This window comes from Patella vulgata, chromosome 8, assembly GCF_932274485.2.
Source record: "Patella vulgata chromosome 8, xgPatVulg1.2, whole genome shotgun sequence".
NCBI classification, from domain to species: domain Eukaryota; kingdom Metazoa; phylum Mollusca; class Gastropoda; family Patellidae; genus Patella; species Patella vulgata.
The window spans coordinates 14,850,231-14,871,762 of record NC_065886.2 but is presented as its reverse complement, the minus strand read 5'-3'; the positions used below and the strand labels follow the sequence as shown (position 1 = coordinate 14,871,762).

The window sequence follows — 21,532 nt, the reverse complement described above, 5'->3', positions numbered from 1 at the left end:
AGAAATTAATGTCAAATTGATGATAAAAAAATCCATAAATATCTTACCCTTTCCCGGTTATTTCTTATGCCTAAATTTTATTGAACGGCAATTTTGAGGAAAAAGAAAAACAAAGTAGTAAATTTATTTGCTCGAAAAATTACAGACAAACTGCATTCTTATCTTCTACTGCTTTCGATAAGAAATTACAATGACAGAAAACCAAGGAGTCAGTGCTTTTCCTCTCCCACCCATGCAGTATGCAAACATGTATTCAGATGAAAACGTAAAAAGAGGTCGTGCCCCACCACCACCACCACCTATTACAGTAAGTACAGTCAGTATTGCGGGTGGCAGTTAACTCGTCCACAAACAAACTTGTCCACAGTGAAGTCGCCCACAACTAGTGTCCGAAACATACATTTTCCAAGCAAGGGCTGACACAGGATCATGTGGGTCCTTCAGGTGACACGCTAGTGTGTTTAATGTTACAATAACAATTGATACAGTCAAAGACTCCTTATGCAAGTTCAAATAGGTTCAAACGCACAATTGTCAACACATATCATTACAGTTTGTATTGGAATAAGTAATTCTATGACAAATAGTGAACACTGGACCACTAAAATAGTTACTGAACAGTTTTTCTTTGTGGTTATGCGTTCTACATATTGCATAGCGATGTTTCTTGTAATGACGTATTACGCAAGGCCGCCATGACACCAGCCAGTTGAAATTTCGCGTAGCAGTTGGGTTTCATCAAATCATATAATTATGCGGTAAGGTTTCACCTTTATTTCAATGGGAATTGATTTATTATATGTTAAGGTATGTGCAGTACTGTTTTGGGTCAGTTTATGTGTAAATTAAGAGAGCTATAGATCAGTAACTTTTTTGTAGTGATTTCACTAAAAAATTTGCGCAAAGGAACTCTGTAGGATGAGCCACTACTGTGGCTGGAGTAAGGCGAAAGACATCAGTAGTGGAACCATTTCTAGTGACACGCAAGCCCAATCATTTGATTCATATGCAAACAAAGTGTACAATTAAAGATACTTTACTTTACTTATTTAGGATCTGAAGACAGGGCATTTCTATTAATTCAAAAAAAGAAAAAGACATATTTGGGTTGTTTAATTTTTTTTTATTATGGCCTCACCCAGAGTCAGAAGATGCCAGGCAGGACAAAATCATTTATAGCCTGACTCATCAGTAGTAGTACCGGTACTACTAGTGGTGGGGTTGTCTTTTGCTTGCACAAACTCAGGTCGTCTACTTTGATTTGGTTTAATAATTCCTCTGGGATCACGGTGGCTAAGAACAGTAGGACGTTAAATCCCATTTCATTTAATAATACCAGACAGGTGGAACGTAATACTGTATACATGTACGTGCTAGGTCACTCAGGCAATCACTATAATCCTAAGTACCGGTACTTGCGGTAGTGCCAACTTGGAAAATACATGTACGTTATATATAGTACTGGTGTTTTAAAGGCTCAATACCACTCTTGTTGTAACTGAATAATATGTCCCAATCTTTATTCTGGTCAACAAATTGTACTATTTTAGAATATTCCAATTAATTGATGATACAAATTTCATCTTAACACACCTTATTTAAAAATTTTGAAAAATTCAACATAATGGTTTGAAACGTCTAATGTAAACCTTTTCAAATGAAACTTCGATTTAAAAATATTTTCAAACCCTCTGGACAAGTAAAATAGGATGTAATGGATAATTTACACAACAGGTAGGACACTTAAACATTTGGTACTTAGATAGAGATATCATTTATTTTCTGGGGCTTTCAAGCGAGCAAGAGTGTTATTGTCCCTTTAAAATAATCTAAGAAAACCCAAAAAAACTTGACTATGTACGCTCACGTAATAATAATAATTATAGTGTCCATGCAAAGTGCAGAACAATCAGAGTAACCTTCAAACAGTTACAAAATAACCTTGGTGTCTGGTGATGATGGATTGGCGTTGGCATAAACTCGCTTGGCCAGCCCTAGATTGTTAGCAGGATTGCCTATGTCCAGCAACAAATCAGAGGCTGGTTACGTGAGTATATGTTTGGCAAAACAACAGCTTCCTTCATGTTGATGACAAGTACATGTAAACAATAACTGTCAACACTCGTACATGTATAACTACCATTTCTAGAATTGTCGTATGTTGACACTAACTACAGTATGTGAGATAACAAGGCGAAGGCCAGGCGGACCAGAGTGAAATAGGTGACTTCGGGCCATCGGACCGACGTTTGTGTCGAACACCGTCCACAACCATGGTTGTCGTCCACACGGTATTGGTTATGTCGTCCACAACTAATACATGTACTTGACTCGTACACACTTTAATTGTATGGAATAAATAAGTTTTACTCATTGATTGTTTATAATTCTTTTTATTTACCCAATAATCGACTAGCTTGATTCAAAGGTTGACCGATCAACATGTATGAGGATACAACATTCATTTTTGTTTTAACATACATTTGTTCATCTTCCTTGGCTGATAAAGATATCAATCTACATTTAGCTAGTAATTTATAGATTAACAGACAAGTAGATTTATGATTAAGGAATATGACAGATTTCATGAATTAACTTGCTCCTTATGTGTTACTTATTGTGTGACAACTGTATTATACTGTATAGGCCTACTTTAAATCTTCAATGAAAATTATAATATCAATCTCCAAAAACATTTCAGATCTACCAATATCAGAACAGCTAAAATTTTAATTATGTGTTTCGGACCCTCAGTCGAATGACATATTGTTTTCGTAAGAGGTTTTGGGGTTTTTTTTGTGGATTTTAGTCAGAGTTTGCAGCCAAAACAGGGCATGGTGCAAACATTCTGCCAACATCGATATTATTGGCCTCTGTGGAACGATTTATTAAAATTAAATATAAATTGGATCATTTTTGACAATAAAAAATCTCAGATTGCCCATATCTCGTTTGTTTCTGAACGGATCTTCATCAGATTTTCATTTTTCAATTCTTTCGATGAATCCCATTGTGCCCTTGACTGACGTTTTTTTCAAAATTATTTTGGCATCAAGGATTTGCGATAGTTTTCGCAAGTAGCCTTGATTGTTATTGCTACCATTGTTAAGATAATAACAAAGTCGTGATTATCAATTTTCAAATTAAATCATTAATTGCCTTTCCATTCTAATCTACTTAAAATCGGAGCCATCCGATAGCATTGAGAGTTGATTATGGTCTTGTCATGTTAATTAATGTTTAATTACTAAGTTATAGGCAGATTTAGCTCTTGCATAATGCCTGATTAAGAACAGCATACTGTGAACGATGTAGTACTTTTGACCTTGATAAGCCAGTCAATCCAGCCTTTCTAAAGATTCTGTGTTATTTTCTGCATAACAGGTTTTGATTGGTAGGTTGATCTTGAGTTGACCAATCACAAACTGTATATTACTAAACATAGCTTCTAAAGCAATGTCTTTAGGCAAAAAAAATGAGAATAATGCCAGCAAAAAATAAAACTGAAATGAATTTTAACGACTGGTATCTTAACATAAATGACTCATTAAAAACTCTCTTCTATATATTTCAGGATACTTACACCATGTTTGGTGCCCAGTTTACAGCAGATGATGTCATCATTCGTCCTCTAGAAGCTTCAAATTGTCGAAGACTTTATCCAAATCATTACGATCCCAAGCGTGAGCTAAAGAAACTAAATCATTCCATTCTCATCAATTTCCTGGATTTACTCGAAGTTCTCATTCAATCACCTGAATCCCATAAAAGACAAGAAAAAATTGAAGACTTGCAGATACTTTTTATAAACCTGCATCATCTGATTAATGAGTTTAGACCTCATCAAGCCAGAGAAACCTTGCGCGTGATGATGGAAATACAAAAGAAAAAAAGACTTGAAATTGCTGATCGTTTTCAAAAGCATTTAGAAAAAGTGAAAGAACTTATTGAAGGATCAGTGAACACAATTCCCGAAGACATGGATTCTAAAGTTTTAGTAAAAAGTGAACTGTTGCAAAATAAAATAGCGAAACCAGATGTTCCTGTTGGATCAGAATCATGTGATAGACTGGATGAGATGATGTGTGACATAGTTGATGAAATGACTTGATTGAATGATGGTGATATACATGTACAGATACTGTAGTATAATACATGTATGTGATATGTTGTATCCTATTATCCATTGAACTATGTTCTCTCACATTTGGGTAGGGTAGATTTGTAGATCTTATTCCTTGAAAATTTGAACAGACATATTGTTTTGATCACATCAACATAAGGAGTATATACAAATGAGGGCTGAAAAGTGTTATTTACTGGCCTGTCGAATCGAAGGCTGTCAGCATAGCAAAGCCAAAATGGCATCACAGGGGCTGATTCCTGGGACAATTTTTACACTAATAAACCATTGTACCATTAAGAGTACCATTGATTGTGCATGGTCTTAAATTCTAGGTTTGATATTTTATTCTGGCTGGTTGTACAAGAACTCAATTGCTACATGCATACATGTATAGTTTGGCCAATAAAAATAAAATATATTGAAAATATCCTTGTTTAATGTTTTATAGGTTTCTGCTCTAAACATTAACTAGCCTTGGATCTACCAGGGGGGCGAATGCTCGATTTCAACATTATTTACTTTAAAGTTAGGAACAGATTGATAGTACATAAATATCAGTATAAAATTAATTAACATTTCTGAATATTATTTTAATATCTAATAAACATTCAAACGATCATAGTCATTCATGGAGTGTAAATCATAAGAAGTACATGTACACGTAGAACTTGATAATCCAGTCACACATGTACATGTATTTACACATGAACAGCTAGTCACATATATATTATATATATTTACATACATGGGAGCCACGTCGGCTAAGTGGGTAAGATGCTGTCGCATGTTCGATCCCTGCATTGGCCGAGAAAGTTCATCCAGATATTACGACCAGGTTTCCCCTTGTCAGTGGTGCAGGGGGGAGGGCTTGACAAGGACAGCTGTCTGGTCATTCGGATGGGACGAAAAACCGAGGCCCCAGGGTATACATTGGCATGCTTGTAAAAGATCCCTTGGCAGTTGGAATTCGATATAAGAGTAGGTCATAGTGTCGCTCCCGGGCAAAATTACCCTCATAGCACACTGTATGGCGTACATGGTATGCCCGTCTTCATTAGCCCAGTCGGAGCAGAACAGTAGGCCGTTAAACCCCATTTCATTTCATTTACATAGGGGATCAACTAACTACATGTATATTTACATTTGCGCATAATGTGTTGTTGTGCGTATTTCTTGCTGTTTTCTATAATGCTCAGCATCCTCTGTTTATTGCAGGCATTTCGCTTCGCTTGAGTCTGAGAACGCGTGAAGAAAGTGACCTTCACCCATCATGTCAAGGCATGGTTATGCTTCTTAGTTCCTGCCTACAATAGTTAGCATTTCTGCTCTGATAGCTCCTCCCCTTTTGGTATTTTGAAGGGTGAAATATTGAGTCGTTTCTAGAAATTGACATGATTTGGCGGGAAAATATATAGCAATTTTGGAACTTTTGGTCTTTGCCATTTGAAATTCTGTTGGGAGAGTAACAATGGATATTTTAAAGGTAATGTAGTATGTGATTGCTATTCTAAGGCTATAATAATATCTATTTATGGCACCACTTGTGTATAAGAATGTGCATGCTACTGGTGGACTATCCAATATAAATAATAAGAAAGAAACATATACAATAAATGGAATATATATTTTTATCAATATAAGGTACATATATCTATGGGGTATGGAATATATATTTTTATCAAGGTATAGGTATATATATCTATGGTGTATGGTTTATAATAAATATGGATGGAAATGATAAATTCTTATCACAGATATTTCTTTCAGACATAAAGTCTAATACATATTACCCTGTTAAACTATTTAATGTATTTATAGTATATAAGCTTTATCAAATTGAAAATAATACACACATCTACATAACCAATTGTCATTCTCATTTCCAATAGTATGATTGTTAAAATTGAGCTTTTTGGACTAAAGTGTCAATACCTGATATCTAAAATATACTATGCTAATATGTATAATTACCCAATTGAAATAAATTAAAAAATTTATTTACAAAGTGCACCAAAATATATATTTTTACTTAGCAAGTTGTTGTTCTCTATTGCACTTTTGACAAAAAGTATCATTAAACCTCCTCACAATCATTCAGACAAGCTGTGTTTTTCATGGCTAGTCAATATGGTCCCAACATACTGTGTTTATGATGGCTAGGCACTGTCTCTATTTCAACATTTAGAGAGAATTGGGGTTTACTGTCCACTCTAGTATAAATGTGGGATCGAAACCATGTGTTAGAACATTCAACCATCTGTATTGGTCTCAATTGAGTTATAAATAGACACAGGTACAATTTACAAGGCAGACTATGCTTACTTTTATTAGAACACCTGATACCATTACAGATTCTTTTGTTACACTCTTGTAATTATAAATACTACGATAAATAATGGTATAATTGTAAAAATAGAAATTAAAATAAATAAAAATATGGAAAAAATACATAAACCAGCGGCTGCCAGGCAGGATACGCCCACATTTTCGAGAGATGGATAGAGAACAAGCTAAAAAGAAAGTGATTTTTTCTACAATCAAGGGCCATAATTCTGGAAATTACAATTCGATATGCGCAAATATCGAAAGGAACCAAGATCTTTTGTTATAAACTTACATTTCAAGTTTCAACAAGTCTCAAATTTGGGCCGATTTACACGAAATTCGAACTCAGCCATCCTTAGGGTGTAACAGTGATATAATAATACGGCTTTTTGAATCGGATAAAAATTATGACCTCTATAGGGTCCACAAGCTAACAACACTATTTTTCGTACAATCAGGGGCCATAATTCAGGAAGTTACGGTCCGATATGCGCGAACATCAAAATGAACCGAGATCTTTGGTTTATAAACTTACATTTCAACTTTTAACAAAATCATATAAACATTCTGACCTCTATAGGGTCCACAACCTTGATATACTATATTTTTACGCTATTTGAGAACGAACGGTGGCCATTTTGTGTGTAAATTTTGATCCGATTTTCACGAAATTCGAACTCAGTCGTCCTTAGGGTGTAACGGTGATATAATAATACGTTTTTTTAAATCAGATAAAAATTATGACCTCTATATGGTCCACAAGCTAAAAACGCGATTTATCGTACAATCAGGGGCCATAATTCAGGAAGTTACGGTCCGATAAGCGCGAATATCGAAAGGAACCGAGATCTTTAGGTTATAAACCTACATTTCAAGTTTCAACAAAATCGGATAAAAATTGTGACCTCTATAGGGTCCACAAGCTGAAAACGTGATTTTTTGTACAAACAGGGGCCATAATCCATGAAGTTTCGATCCGATACATGCCAATAACGAAAGTAGCCGAGATCTTTTGGCGATAAACCTATATTTCTAGTGATGACAGGCCACCCTTTTGAAAGATCACATGTTATTTTAGCTTATGCTAATTGATCAAACATAAAAAAATTGCTCCAATAGAAATTGCTCATACACAGCAATTGATATACATCATCAGAGCAACAAGCAGTTGATAGCTTGTTTGATATTTGACAACTTCAAATTTTTGGGCAAGTAGACAATGCTTACAAATTGTCTAAGAACATTGTTTGTTTAATGTTTAACTGTTTCAGAAACATGATTTGACAAGCACTATTATTTTTTTTTAATCTTTTGTTTTAGTAATAACCATTCATTATTGTTTTTTAAATGGAACAAAAAAATATGTAACAAAATCAGGCAGTAGAGGTATGAGATGTACTATATATGAAAACTAGACAAATCCTAGTAAATTAAATTATTCAAAAATTCTGAAATTGAAAACATATATAACATAAAATATAAACAGTATCACAGTCAGAAAAAATGATGGGAAAAAAATAAAAATACATAAAATATAATGTCATATTAGCACACTTAAATAGAGGGACGGAGAAATTCAAGTTCAATTGTACAAATATGAACTTGATATAAAATAAAGTTATATTCAAAGCTGCTGATTATCATATGAATGATTTTGAATCCTTTGCAAACGACACAATTGTAAAAGTTGAATTTCTATAAAAGACAATTTAGCAACATTCGGCATTCTCATCAGATGAAAAAGCAGTGCCACTTATAAGTGTTGCGTGAAATTTTTGAACGGCTTCATTTTAAACTTACTGAATCCCAGCTAGGAGATTATCTACTGTTGAAACTTACTGAATCACACGTGGGAGATTATCTACTGTTGATATTTACTGAATCACAGCTTGGAGATTATCAATCTGGTTAAAACACAGATCCTATTTCGTTTTGTTTTTATAGTTCAAAATTTCGTTTTACTTGTCTTTACTACACTTGGATCTGGAAGAGTTGTTATTTAACTCGTGTTCTGAATGGTGTCAGGGATAAGCCAATGAAACGGTCTGTTACGGCCAGCTTTAGGCGTGTTTTTCACAGAACTGTGTGTAATCCACTAGTAACATCAATGCTGATTGGTTAATCAAATGTCTGACGTCATAGGGTCATAAGTCGGTCTTTTGACCCCTGACGTGACCTATCGCTATAACTTGTCAGATCTTCATGTAGTGTAGGCCATCAAAAGTATAAAAAAACGAAACGAAATATAGATCGGTATTTTAATCAGATTGGGAGATTATCTACTGTTGATATTTTTTAAAGTTTTCTTAATTAAATAATAATCAATGTGAGTTTATTTTAGTGTTGATTAAAATGTGAAAGTTTGATATTATTCAAAAAATGTGTAAATACTAATCAGCCGCTTTATTAAATACCTAGTTTGTACAGTAATTATCTATTGTACTGTGCAAGTTTTACTACTTTGTTCTGTTGCAGTTGCACCATTTTTACCACTATTTTTGTCAGTAGCACCGGTAGTTTCGTCCGCAGCATTAGCAATCTCAACAACATCAGCTGCTGCCTTGAAACTTGTTTTGGATTTTGCTCTTTTAACAGGCTCTTTGTCTTTTGAACTTTCAGCTGTGGAATCTTTTGTTTTAACAGGTTCTTTCTCCTTTGATGCTTTTTTGTCAGCATTTTTTTCTTCTTTTGGCTCTGACTTTGGTGCAGATTTGTTTTCTGATTCTGTCACTGAATATAATAATAAAAAAACACAAATAGTTATTTAAAACCTATACTTGAAATAAACTGTTACAGACATTGTTTGGGACAATCCGTCTGGTGTCTTTTTATTTACCTGGCACAGATCTGTATTTTTCCCAGTGTTTTTTAACGATATTTTTCATCCATGTCCAGAACATAATTCGAAATGTCAGTTACCAGTTAATTAGTACATGAAATTGTGTCAGAACACTTAAAATCATTATATTCAAGCCTGTTTAAAAGATAGAGAGAAATGGGATTTTAACATCCACTCGATACAGACTAGGTCATTTTAAGACTAGCATTTGATTAAATTTTATTTCAATAATTCGCTTGCGATTAGGGGTCTTTAGCAGTGAGAGGAAACTGGAGAACCCGTAGAAAACCCATGAGGTAGCATGTCCACATGCAAAATGCTTGGACCATTTGGCCACCCAAACCCTTTTACAGCCAACATTGGGAGAGAACCCGAGCCTTACAGGTTAGCAAGCTTATGTCTTACTCACTGAACCACAGCAGCTTCCCTTAGCTAGAGATAAATATCTATTATCTTACATGATGGTAAAACTACTTTAGGTGTTTTAGATATCTGAGCTTTCTTCTGTTTATAGATATCAGATTTCTCCATGTATTCTTTTAATAATATATCTTCCTGGTATAGATTTTTAAACGTTTCAGATGATCCACCGGTACCAGTACTTAGTTTGGTTATACGTGGCATCTTCTGATGTTTTTCACATAACCAGTAGATTTTACCACTTGGTAAATGACATCTAGAATAAAGAAAAATATTGTAGTACATCAAAATAAAATGGGTTTCAGTGTCCTACTGTTCTGCTCCGACTGGGCTAAAGTACATCATAAACATATTAGTGAAGTGTTATTGAGTATTCTGGAAGGATTAGCATAGACTGCATTGTACACCCACCTGTGATTACTAGGAATGTAGCATTGTAAGAAAGATGGCATGTACTCTATTATTCAGAGTAAAAGTGGATGCCTGTCCTTTTTTCTGTGTTTGTCAGGACATTTTGAAATAAGCATTAGTTAAAATGAATTAAGAACAAAACTTGGAATACTACTCAAGTTAGTGTTATTTTAGCTACTCAAGTTAGTGTTACTTTAGCTACTCAAGTTGGTGTTATTTTAGCTACTCAAGTTGGTCCTTTATTTAGCTACTAAAGTTGGTCCTATATTTTAGCTACTCAAGTTGGTCCTTTATTTAGCTACTAAAGTTGGTCCTATATTTAGCTACTAAAGTTGGTCCTATATTTAGCTACCCTATAGTTTGTTCTATATTTAGCTACGCTAGTTTGTCCTATATTTAGCTAGGGGGGTTGGATGGCTGAATGGTTAGCGTGCGCGCGCTGTATCATAAAGTCTGTCATTGAGTCGACTGGCGTGGTTTCGAATCCACGGTTGTACGTGACAAGGAGTAGGGTCGCCTGTCCAACCTCGTGGGTTTTCTCTGGGTCCTCCGGTTTCCTCCCACTGCTAAAGACCCCTATGCGCAAGCGAATTATTGAAATAAAATTAAACCATATGTTAGTCCCGAAATGACCTAGTTTGTGTCGAGTGGACGTTAAACCCCATTTCTCTCTCTTTATATTTAGCTACTCTAGTTTGTTCTATATTTAGCTACTCTAGTTTGTTCTATATTTAGCTACTCTAGTTTGTTCTGTATTTAGCTACTCTAGTTGGTCGTATATTTAGGTACCGGTACTCTAGTTTGTCCTTAGGTACTCAAGCTGGTTCTATATTTTGCTACAAGTTGATCCTATATTTTATTTAGTTACTCAAGTTGGTCCAATATTTAGCTACAAACTAAAAACATTACATTTATTAATATCTTGGACCATTTTTTTCGAGAACACCTGCACAGTAATAGACTATGAAAAGAATCTCAATCCCTCTATACCATACTTCCTTGGAGTTGAGAATCGATCATCTTGATTCATCTATCAATCAAGTTATACAACAACTTTCTAATGAGCCTATGTAAACTCTACTTACCGAACAAGTTGGTCTAAGAAAGCTATCATTTGGTCTGAATTATCTTCAATAAGAATACTTCTTAAGGTTTGGAAACCCTGAACGAAATCGGTATGATCCTTTGCTTCCTAAAACAATAACATGGATGATATTTAGGAAATAAATTATGTTCTTTGTCTGTGAATATCTTTGTTACATTATAAAACAATTGGTGAAAATCTTCATCAACCATGCGGCCAGACCTAACCCCTTTAAAATCTTATCTTTCTGCAACAAGCAGTCTAAATGAAGACGAACATACACCATATGCAATGTACACGTACTATGATGTTACGGTTTACGAGACGGATTTTATTTTTTGAAATAAAAACAGGGGATGCAACTCTTTTTATGTGATCTGGAATTATCTGAGAACCAGAATATTTTTTATACATGGCCTTAATTAGCATTTCTTTTCTCTCCTGTCTGTCCCCAATGATATCAGATTAAAAGACATCAAATGTTCTGCACATCGAGATGGATTCCAGGTGTTGTATAAACTTCTTAGCGGATATGACTCACAATGGCATTATATACGTTTGGAAATTATTCCCTTATTGTTAGTTTTCGTTGTGAGTGAAGGCTGTATCACTACAAGCCCGGACTGTACAGTGCATTGGATGTTTACGGCTACCCCCCGGATCCATTCACTTGATCTGATATATACAATTGTTGATTGTGATGTCTGTATATTGTGTCTTGTCCATAGGTTTGTGATGTATAACTGTTTGTGTATGGTGCAGTCCCCCTGCACTTACTATTACTAACCTGTTCAACCCAACTAACAAACTTTTCACCATTATTACATGTATCGGATATACAGGTTAAATTGATATGACTCTGTCTAGCAATGGCGTAAAGACGTCCAAGATAAGGTGACATATTCTTCAGTTGTTCTTTAGCACTATCAGATCTTTTAAAATGGTAAGATTTATCACAAACATGCCAGCCCTGTAAATAAAAAATAAATAGAACTGACTAGAAATGATCTCAAGTTAATAAGTATGAAGTCAATAAATATATGTATATCTTATATTAAAGATGCATAATGTAAGATTTAGATAAAGAACAGGCTGGTTTCACTATAAAAGTTCACAAATAGATGATGAATATATCGAAAATATCATTCAAATTACTTTATCCTGAGTAAAGTTATCACTGTTTCAAAATGTAATGTAGATTGTTCAATAGAAAATAATCCCAGTGCATTAAACTTGACAAGACTAGGTAGATTAAAAATATAACTGGGTTTAACGTTCTACTATTTTTTACCAACTGGGCATATGCCATACAATGTACTATGAAGGAAATTTTGTGCGGCCAGCGACTATCAAGGGTTCTTTAATGTGAGAGCCCAATGTGTAAACACAACCCCTTTTTTTTATACAGTGTCCCTTGTCAAACCCTCCGTCCTGCACCACTGGCAACGGAGAATCAAGCCAAAAAATTCACAATGAACTTTCTCGGCCAACAGTGGGATTGAACACAGGACCTCCCTGTTACCGAGCCAACGTCTTACTCCCAGAGCCACTGCTCCACAAGGTCTTAAGTTTGTTGCTCAGAGATTATTTTCTTTGGGACTTTTACTTGAACTCTTCTACAAATTTGAGTGAAAGGTTTATTCATCACTACCTTAGAATTTCTTTTATATTAAAGGACCTAAGTCCGTAACTCAAAATCCTCCAAAATCTTCGACATTGAAAACACGAATTATTGGTCAATTTAAATCAACATTGATGATGTAAACTTACTGGGAAAAGATGAGCTTCTGATATCCGATATTTAAGATAAAATAATTTTTTTAACATTGGTACACGAATCGTGTACCATAATGCGCTTCAGCCCCAGTTGTATTGAGAGCCTCAAGGGACGAGGCTAGACACATTGCACCAAATCAAATGGAGTTATGTAGACTAGAATAACTAGAAGCTAGAAATTTGCACTCGATTGAGATTGCTGACTTATTTCGCCGAAAATAACTGATTTGAAATTGGAGTAAAAACGGAAACCATTAAATGTAAATCAGTTTATATACATTCATATTACAGTATTATATGCGTTGCGACCCACTTTTGTCAATTTCTAGGTCCCAAATGTTAGCGATTTAGCTCCTTTAACTGTCTCACACTTTGTACAAATTTTGAAGGATGCTAAATAATTGAAATATAATGACTGACCTCCTCATATTCACACATCATCTTAATACACAAACCATCTTCATCCCAGATATCATCTATATCAATCTCTTTATCTACATCTGTATTTATCTATAATATATATTATAGCAAGAGATGAAATAATTCTCTTTTTATTGATTATTTACTAAATGTAGAAATGTGTAAATAATGTTGTATTTGATATATTTATAGTAACGTCATGACGTTGCGTCTATTGTTCTACGTAATCCTTCATAAACAAAAATAGCCTGAAGATGTTGAGTACAAACAGAAAGCGCTAGCCGTTAAATTAGTATTTTGGTGTCTTTCTTTAATTTGTTATTTCTTGATCAAATGGTTAGGCAGTTTTGGGAACATTGAGAGGGTGTCAATGTACAAAAGACTCTGCAATTAAACGGTGGAAAAAGAAATGGACAGAAAAGAATTAAGAATTTACTTGGGCCTCAATAAGTATGGTAAATGGACAGTAAGTAATGAACAAGAGCATCGCTAACGCTGCAATATACGTCCACATTCCAGCTTTGATTGATATGGTACTTTTTAAAATGAAGAGAATGAAATATGAAATGGCTGTAATATGATCAGAGGCAAAGAAGGCTAGGCGTCTGGTTTGTTTTGCCAAATTTACAGAAATGAAATGAAATGGGGTTTAACGTCCTACTGTTCTGCTCCTATACTGGGCTAATGAAGACGGGCATACGCCATACAGTGTGCTATGAGGGAAATTTTGCCCGGGCAGCGGCACTATCGCCTACTCTTATATCGAATTCCAACTGCCAAGGGATCTTTTACATGCATTCTAATGTATACACGGGACCTCGGTTTTTCGTCTCATCCGAAGGACTGGACAGCTGTCCTTGTCAGGCCCTCCGTTCTGCACCACTGACAAGGGGAAACCACGTCGGAAAATCCAGATGAACTTTCTCGGCCAATGCAGGGATCGAACACCCGACCTCCAGGCTAGCGAGCCAGCGTCTTAACCACCCAGCCACCCCAAATTTACAGACAAAATACTAACAATAAAGTGGGTGTGACACTGCCCCAAGAGGTCGGGGCAAGTATCAAAATAAATAGTTGCTGTCTTTATGGTATAAGGAATAAATATGCAAAGTTCCAAGATGATCCATTCAGAATTGCAGCCTGTAGACGATAAATACAAAAATTGGGCATGGCTCTGCCCATGGGGGTTGGATATGGAAACAATATAAATAGTTGCCGTCCTTAGGGTATAAGGAATAAGTACTCCAAGTTCCAAGATAATCCATTCAGAATTGTGGCCTTTGGGCGTTAAAGGGAAAATTGGGCGTTGCTCTGCCCCTGGGCATTGGGGCATTCACCAAAATCAATAGTTGATGCCCTTAGGCTATAAGGAATACATATGCCAAATACCAAGTTGATCCATCCAGAATTTGGGCCTGTAAACGATAAACATAAAAATTGGGCATGGCTCTGCCCCTGGGGGTCGTGACATGCAGTTGTCGTCCTTAGGCTATAAGGAAAACATATCCCAAGTTCAAAGAAATCCATTAAGAATCGTGGCCTGTAGGCAACTCACAGAGACACAAAGAAAAAATGGGTGTGGCTCTGCCCCTGGGGGTTGGGCAATCACCAAAAAAATAGAGGTCAGCCTTAGGGTATAACGTATAAGTATAAAAAAGTTTTCAAGATGATCGATTAAGCATTGCAGGCTGTAAGTGACATACAGACACAAAAAGAAAATGGGTGTGGCTCTGTCCCTGGGCATTCACCACAAACAATAGGGATGTTCCTTAGGATAGAAGGAGTATGCATGCAAAGTTTCAAGGTGATACGTTATGAAATGTGGTCTGTAGATAACAAACAATGAATACAAGAAATGGGCGTGGCTCTGCCACTGGGGGTCGGGCATGCACCAAAAACAATAGGATCATCCTTAGGGTATAAGGAATTCATATGAAATTTTTTCAAGACGATCGATTAAGAATTGTGGCCTGTAGGCGACAGACACACAAAAAGAAAATGGGCTTGGCTCTGCCCCTGGGGGTTGGGCATGCACCCCAAACGATAGGGGTGTTCCTTAGGGTACAAAGAATAAGTATGCAAAGTTTCAATATGATGCGTTAAGAAATGCGGCCTGTAGACGACAAACAAACAAATACAAGAAATGGGCGTGGCTCTGCCCCTGGGGATCGGGCATGCACCAAAAACAATAGGGATCATCCTTAGGGTATAAGGAATAAGTATGTAAAGATTCAAGATGATAACTTAAGAATTGTGGCCTGTAGGCGACACACACACAAAAAGAAAATGGGCGTGGCTCTGCCCCTGGGGGTTGGGCATGTACCCCAAACGATAGGGATGTTCCTTAGGGTACAAAGAATGTGTATGCAAGATTATAAGTTAAGAAATGTGGCCTGTAGACGACAAACAAACAAATACTAGAAATGGGCGTGGCTCTGCCCCTGGGGGTCGGGCATGCACCAAAAACAATAGGGATCTTCCTTGGGGTATAAGGAATAAGTATACCAAGTTTGAAGAAAATCCAGTAAGAATTGCGCCCTGTAGGCGACACAAAGACACACGAAAAGAAAATGGGCGTGGCTCTGCCCCTGGGGGTTGGGCATGCACCCCAAACGATAGGGATGTTCCTTAGGGTACAAAGAATGTGTATGCAAAGTTTCAAGATTATTAGTTAAGAAATGTGGCCTGTAGACGACAAACAAACAAATACTAGAAATGGGCGTGGCTCTGCCCCGGGGGGTCGGGCATGCACCAAAAACAATAGGGATCTTCCTTGGGGTATAAGGAATAAGTATACCAAGTTTGAAGAAAATCCATGAAGAATTGCGCCCTGTAGGCGAACCACAGACACACACACACACACACACACACACACACACATACATACATACACACACACACACACACAGACAGGGGCGACGGCATAATACGTTCACATTATGAATGTGGACGTATAAAAATACATTTCTAAAAATGGTCCCTCCCTCAATGAAGTTGGGTGACAATCATGGCTTATGACAATAGTTTATTTTTAGCTTGAGACATCTTCCCTGGAATACAAAGTTTTGAGAGGGATCTGAAGCAAACTTTTGATAGATTATATAATTTGAATATGTTTTTAGTCCAAATATATCATCAAATCACACAGTTTTTACACGGGAAAGTATCTTTAAGTATGTTTAGTGAACATAGGGTCGATACCCAAATATCTCCTCTGCATCATTATCTTTGTTATAATAAAAAATACAGGTGGTCCATATCCTTGAAATCTACAATATCTTAGTAATTTATTATTTAATTACCTGTGTTTTTTCTCTAGTTGTCTTTCTTGCACTTATGGGCCGTTTCTGTTTTCTTCCTCTGCCTGAAAAAAAAAAATAAACAATCCGCTTTTTCTTTCAACAAGACATATTTACCCCATGAATTATCATGTCCATCCAATCAAAACTTTTATCTTTTTATGAATTATCATGTCCATCCAATCAAAACATTTATTTTTTTATTGAATTATCATGTCCATCCAATCAAAACTTTTATTTTTTTTATGAATTATCATGTCCCTCAAATCAACACTTTTACTTTTTTAAAAATTATCATGTCCATCCAATCAAAACTTGTATCTTTTTATGAATTATGAGTAAAATTTGCTGAATCCAGAGGAATAAGATGTTCAATTTTCACCCTTGTAACTCATATTTCTCAGAGAGAGAGAGAGAGAGGGGGGAGGAGAGAGAGAGGGGGGAGGGAGATTGAGAGGGGGAGGGGAGGGGGAGAGACAGAGAGGGTGTGAGTGTTTAATGTCTACTTGACACAAACTAGACTATTTGAGACTAACATGGTTCAATTTTATTTCAATAATTTACTTTAGCTGTGGGGAGAAAACCAGAAGACCTGGAGAACACCCATGAGGTTGGACTGGAGACCCTACTCCACCTTTGGTACAAGCTTGGAATCGAAACCACGCCAATAGACTCAATGACAGACCTTGTGATCTAATGTGCACGAATTAATCCTCATAGTCACAGATAGTAGAACTATCAATATAACTTGGGCCTTCACAGATAGTAGAACTATCTATATAACTTGGGCCTTCACAGACGGTAGAACTATCAATATAACCTCGGCCTTAACCTAATTACTTCATTTTTAGTACCGTAGGGTCTTCACAAATAATTACCCACTTGAGTCTCATGAAGGATGGTTTGTTTAGAATTGATAAATTTGGAAGTTATGAAATGAATTGAGGTTTAACATCTATACTGTTCTGCTAATACTGTGCTAATAAAGACGGGCATATGCCATACAGTGTACTATGAGGGAAATTTTGCCGGGATAGCAAGGATGCGATCAAGACATTTCTTTTTTTTTCCATGAACACCTCCGACAAATTCAAGCTGTGCCTTTTATGTGCGGTAGAAGCTTTTCATATTTCAAAGATCTACAAAATAGTTAAGATGATTGAACTATCAATACAACTCACCTGTACTTGCTGTTGTTTTTTCAATGTCTAAAACAATAAGTCGAGGCATGGGTGTCTGGTCCATTCTACTTATAAACGAGATGATGTGACGCATAAACTTTCTCTGTACTAATTCTCTCTCTTCCTGTTCATCATAACACAAATAAATTAACATATGTTATTACTAATACTGATCTGTTTTACAACATGTAGACAATTAAAAATAGGTTTCTTCTTTAAAAATCACAACATAAGTTGTTATATGAATTGTTCAAGTTACATACTTGACATCATGTTATTTGATTTTGAAGCTACCATTGCAAGGCAATGTCAGTAAGTTTAATTAATTCTAAATAAAGCATAGGTTTTGATACACCCAGGGATAGTAAGTAAGTATATATATTGTTGCCACGCCTGTCTGAACATGGCCCGTCTGAACATGGCCCATCTGCAATTCTTGTAAATAATACTATACAGTTTTGGTGATCCTTTTTTCAAACTCAGTGGGATAGTTCGGTTAATGAAATTGAGAGTGGATATTCGGCCTCCGTCACCAAAATGTAGTAAATGCTCTACAGGTCAGAGTTTTTGAGATGTTTTTGTAACATCACTGGAACTGTTCAGTTAATTCTATCGAGGAACCCTATCGATATTTAGTATTGTCAAACGATTTCTGCCAAGTTACTTACGTCGAAAACGTGTAAATGATATTGATGACTTTACTTTTTGTCATATACAAGCTTGGAATCAAAACCATGCTTCTTGGATCAATGACAGAACTTATAATCTAAGGCACATAACCTGGGCTTCTCACCCCCATCGCTGAAAACTTAAAAACCACTGTTAAATAAAGCTGTTCTGTACCTGATAAGAGACGTTGTTTTTCTGTTGCTTGGCAACCTGTTGATGTATTTCTGTGATATCCTTCTTCACTTTCATAGCCTCACTTTGTAGTTTCTCGGCAGCTGTTGGTAATCTTTCCTTTACAAACGAACATAAAGTATCTAAAGCTGACTCGTTTTGTTTTTGTAGATAAACTTTAGCAGAATTAGAACGTTGTTGTAAAATTCCAACCTGTAAATACAATACAGTGACAAAATTAACTAACAATCACTTCACTGATTGTATGGAATGGGATTAAAGAGAGAGAGAGAGAGAGAGAGAGAGAGAGAGAGAGATTTTAAGTCCACTTGACACAAATAAGGGCCTTCACTTGCTGAAGTTTGGACTGGCATCAAGACTCCTTGTCATGTTCAAGCAGTGAATCGAAACCGTGCCATCTGAGTCAATGATAGACCTGGATCACATATAGACCATAAGCTAACAGAGACCCGGGCAGGAAATACCAGTATTCAGACCCAGTATATTCTAGGTGAGAAGCCAGTGTATTTATTGAGTGAATGACGGATCCTGAATATAAATGTATATCTAATGGGGTTATTAGTTGACAAGAGCTAAAAGAGGTCTATTTTCTGACTCCAAGTGAAAACATATCTACTACTGCTCAAATTAGTGATGGGTATACTTACTCATTCTAGAACATCTATTACCAATTTACAATTATCAAAAATAGATAGTATTTTCTACTTTTGTTTATTTATCTAGAATTTATTTCAAAATTAGGATACATGAGCTTGGACTGAGGGATTAAATATGTTTTTTAAGAAAGTTAATATGCCTACCTCAGAGACTTTCCACTCTCGACCCGTACCTACTATAGCTAGCACTATCGGTAGATTTAATGTTAAAACAGCAAATCTTAACTCCATCATACAATTCTTGGAATTGACATACTGTAATAGAATAACATATATAAAACTATGGTAATAATTGTTAATAATTAACAAGTCCACTGATATATTAGACATGTTTGCCCTTTCCTTACAACAAGTCCCTGATATATTAGACTATGGCAGGAGCCATGCTTACCCATGTAATATAGGGAGTTCCCAGGGTATATAAGAGAATAGAACCTACCTGATCTGATACACAAGCTACCACAACTTTAGCATGTCTTAAACCTTTAGATATATTATCATATAAACCTCGATTCTACAAATATAAATAATATTACTAAATCAAACACCTGCTTATGGTTCAAGATACCAACAAAAATAGGTTGCCCGATAACACCCAGTATTCACAAGCTTAAATTTAGATAAAGTCTGACTTTTCCTTTAAAATTTTACTGCATCATGTTCTTCACTTCTGGCTCTTGCCTTTGAGTTTGCAGAATTGTTTGGGGATTGTTGCATTGTGCCTATACTGTTAGACCATCACAAAACCCCAATTTTTCCAAAACCACCTAGACTCAGATTTATAAAGAGGCCTTAGACCTATGTCTCAACCTGGATAAAGCTATTATTATTATTATCATTTGGTCATTATTTTTTTCTATGACAATGTGTGAAATGCCATGGACCAACTGGGCTAATCTTTAAAAGATGTTGTCCAATGGTGGATTCAGTTAGTCAACAGTATTGAATTCATCTTGTGGCTAAGTGGGTAAGACGCTGGCTCGCTAGCCTGGAGGTCGGGTGTTCGATCCCTGCATTGGCCGAGAAAGTTCATCCAGATTTTCCAGCGTGGTTCTCCCTTGTCAGTGATGCAGGAAGGAGGGGCTGACAAGGAAGTCTGTCTAGTTGTTCGGATGGGACAAAAAACCGAGGTCCCGTGTACACATTGGCATGCATGTAAAAGATCCCTTGGCAGTTGGAATTCGATATAAGAGTAGGCCGTAGTGCCGCTGTCCGGGCAAAATTTCCCTCATAGCACACTGTATGGCGTATGACCGTCTTCCTTAGCACAGTTCGGAGCAAAATAGTAGTCCGTTAAACCCCATTTCATTTTATTTCATCTTGTACTGATTGCCCGGGTTCTAGTAGTTAACAGTATTGAATTCATCTTGTCCAGGGTTCAGATAGTGAACGGTACTGAATTCATCTTGTACTGATTGCCTGGGTGCCGATAGTTAATAGTATTGAATTCATCTTGTATTGTTGCCAGATAAACTTACCACTGTTGTCTGTTCATAATCTAACCAGACGTTGATTCCTTTTTCAGCTAAATATTTTTTAATAGCTCTCGGATCATAATCACCCAATGCTCCTTTAATTTTCTTAGATCCTTTTTCAACAGCATCATGGGAGTTGGCCCAACAATAACTTAAAAAACATTCTGGGTGATCCTTCAATTCCTGAAAATATAATAGAATGGATAAATTATAAATATTTAGGATATGTCAGAGTATTAGCTAAAGTCACTTTAAATCTTTAAGAGAATCCTTGACAGTATGAGTTTGATGAATTGTACAGTTAAATCCCTCATATCTTATTGCATGACCAATACCCATCTTTGTTAGTCCAGTTGTTGCAAAAAAGTAGGACATTCAAGCCCCTGTATCATTAACAAAATAATTTTACCGTTTTAACTATACCAGCTAGTTTATCTGCTATGGCTTCTTTCAGTTCTGGTATTTTCTCTGCATAACGTTGTTTACTTTTAATCATAATCATTTGCTGAAATAAATAGATAACAAATAACCATGGGTAATGTGTACGCAGAAAAGATACCTAAAAATAATCTACTTCACATTTCATATACTTTACCATAAAATATAAATAAACTTGCACTACTCGTCAAACTTGAGGGGGCATGAAACAGTGGTAAAGT

The 21,532-nt window shown here is 36.0% G+C and overlaps 1 protein-coding gene across 1 annotated transcript; it reads left to right on the top strand.

Moving 5' to 3' along the window:
• Nucleotides 1–87: 87 nt before the first annotated feature.
• LOC126829485 (mediator of RNA polymerase II transcription subunit 7) lies at nucleotides 88–4,553 on the top strand. The gene is made up of 2 exons (XM_050559391.2): nucleotides 88–307; nucleotides 3,575–4,553. Exons 1-2 carry the CDS (start codon nucleotides 191–193, stop codon nucleotides 4,109–4,111), a joined length of 654 nt encoding a protein of 217 aa, XP_050415348.1. The 5' UTR covers nucleotides 88–190; the 3' UTR covers nucleotides 4,112–4,553.
• Nucleotides 4,554–21,532: the final 16,979 nt, after the last annotated feature.

What these genes read in the sequence shown, in the direction of transcription:
- LOC126829485 (XM_050559391.2), top strand. Translation starts at nt 191, where the DNA reads ATGACAGAAAACCAAGGAGTCAGTGCTTTTCCTCTCCCACCCATGCAG. An exon ending in CACCACCACCACCTATTACA is followed by an intron (nt 308 to 3,574) that starts GTAAGTACAGTC and finishes TATATATTTCAG; the next exon opens with GATACTTACACCATGTTTGG.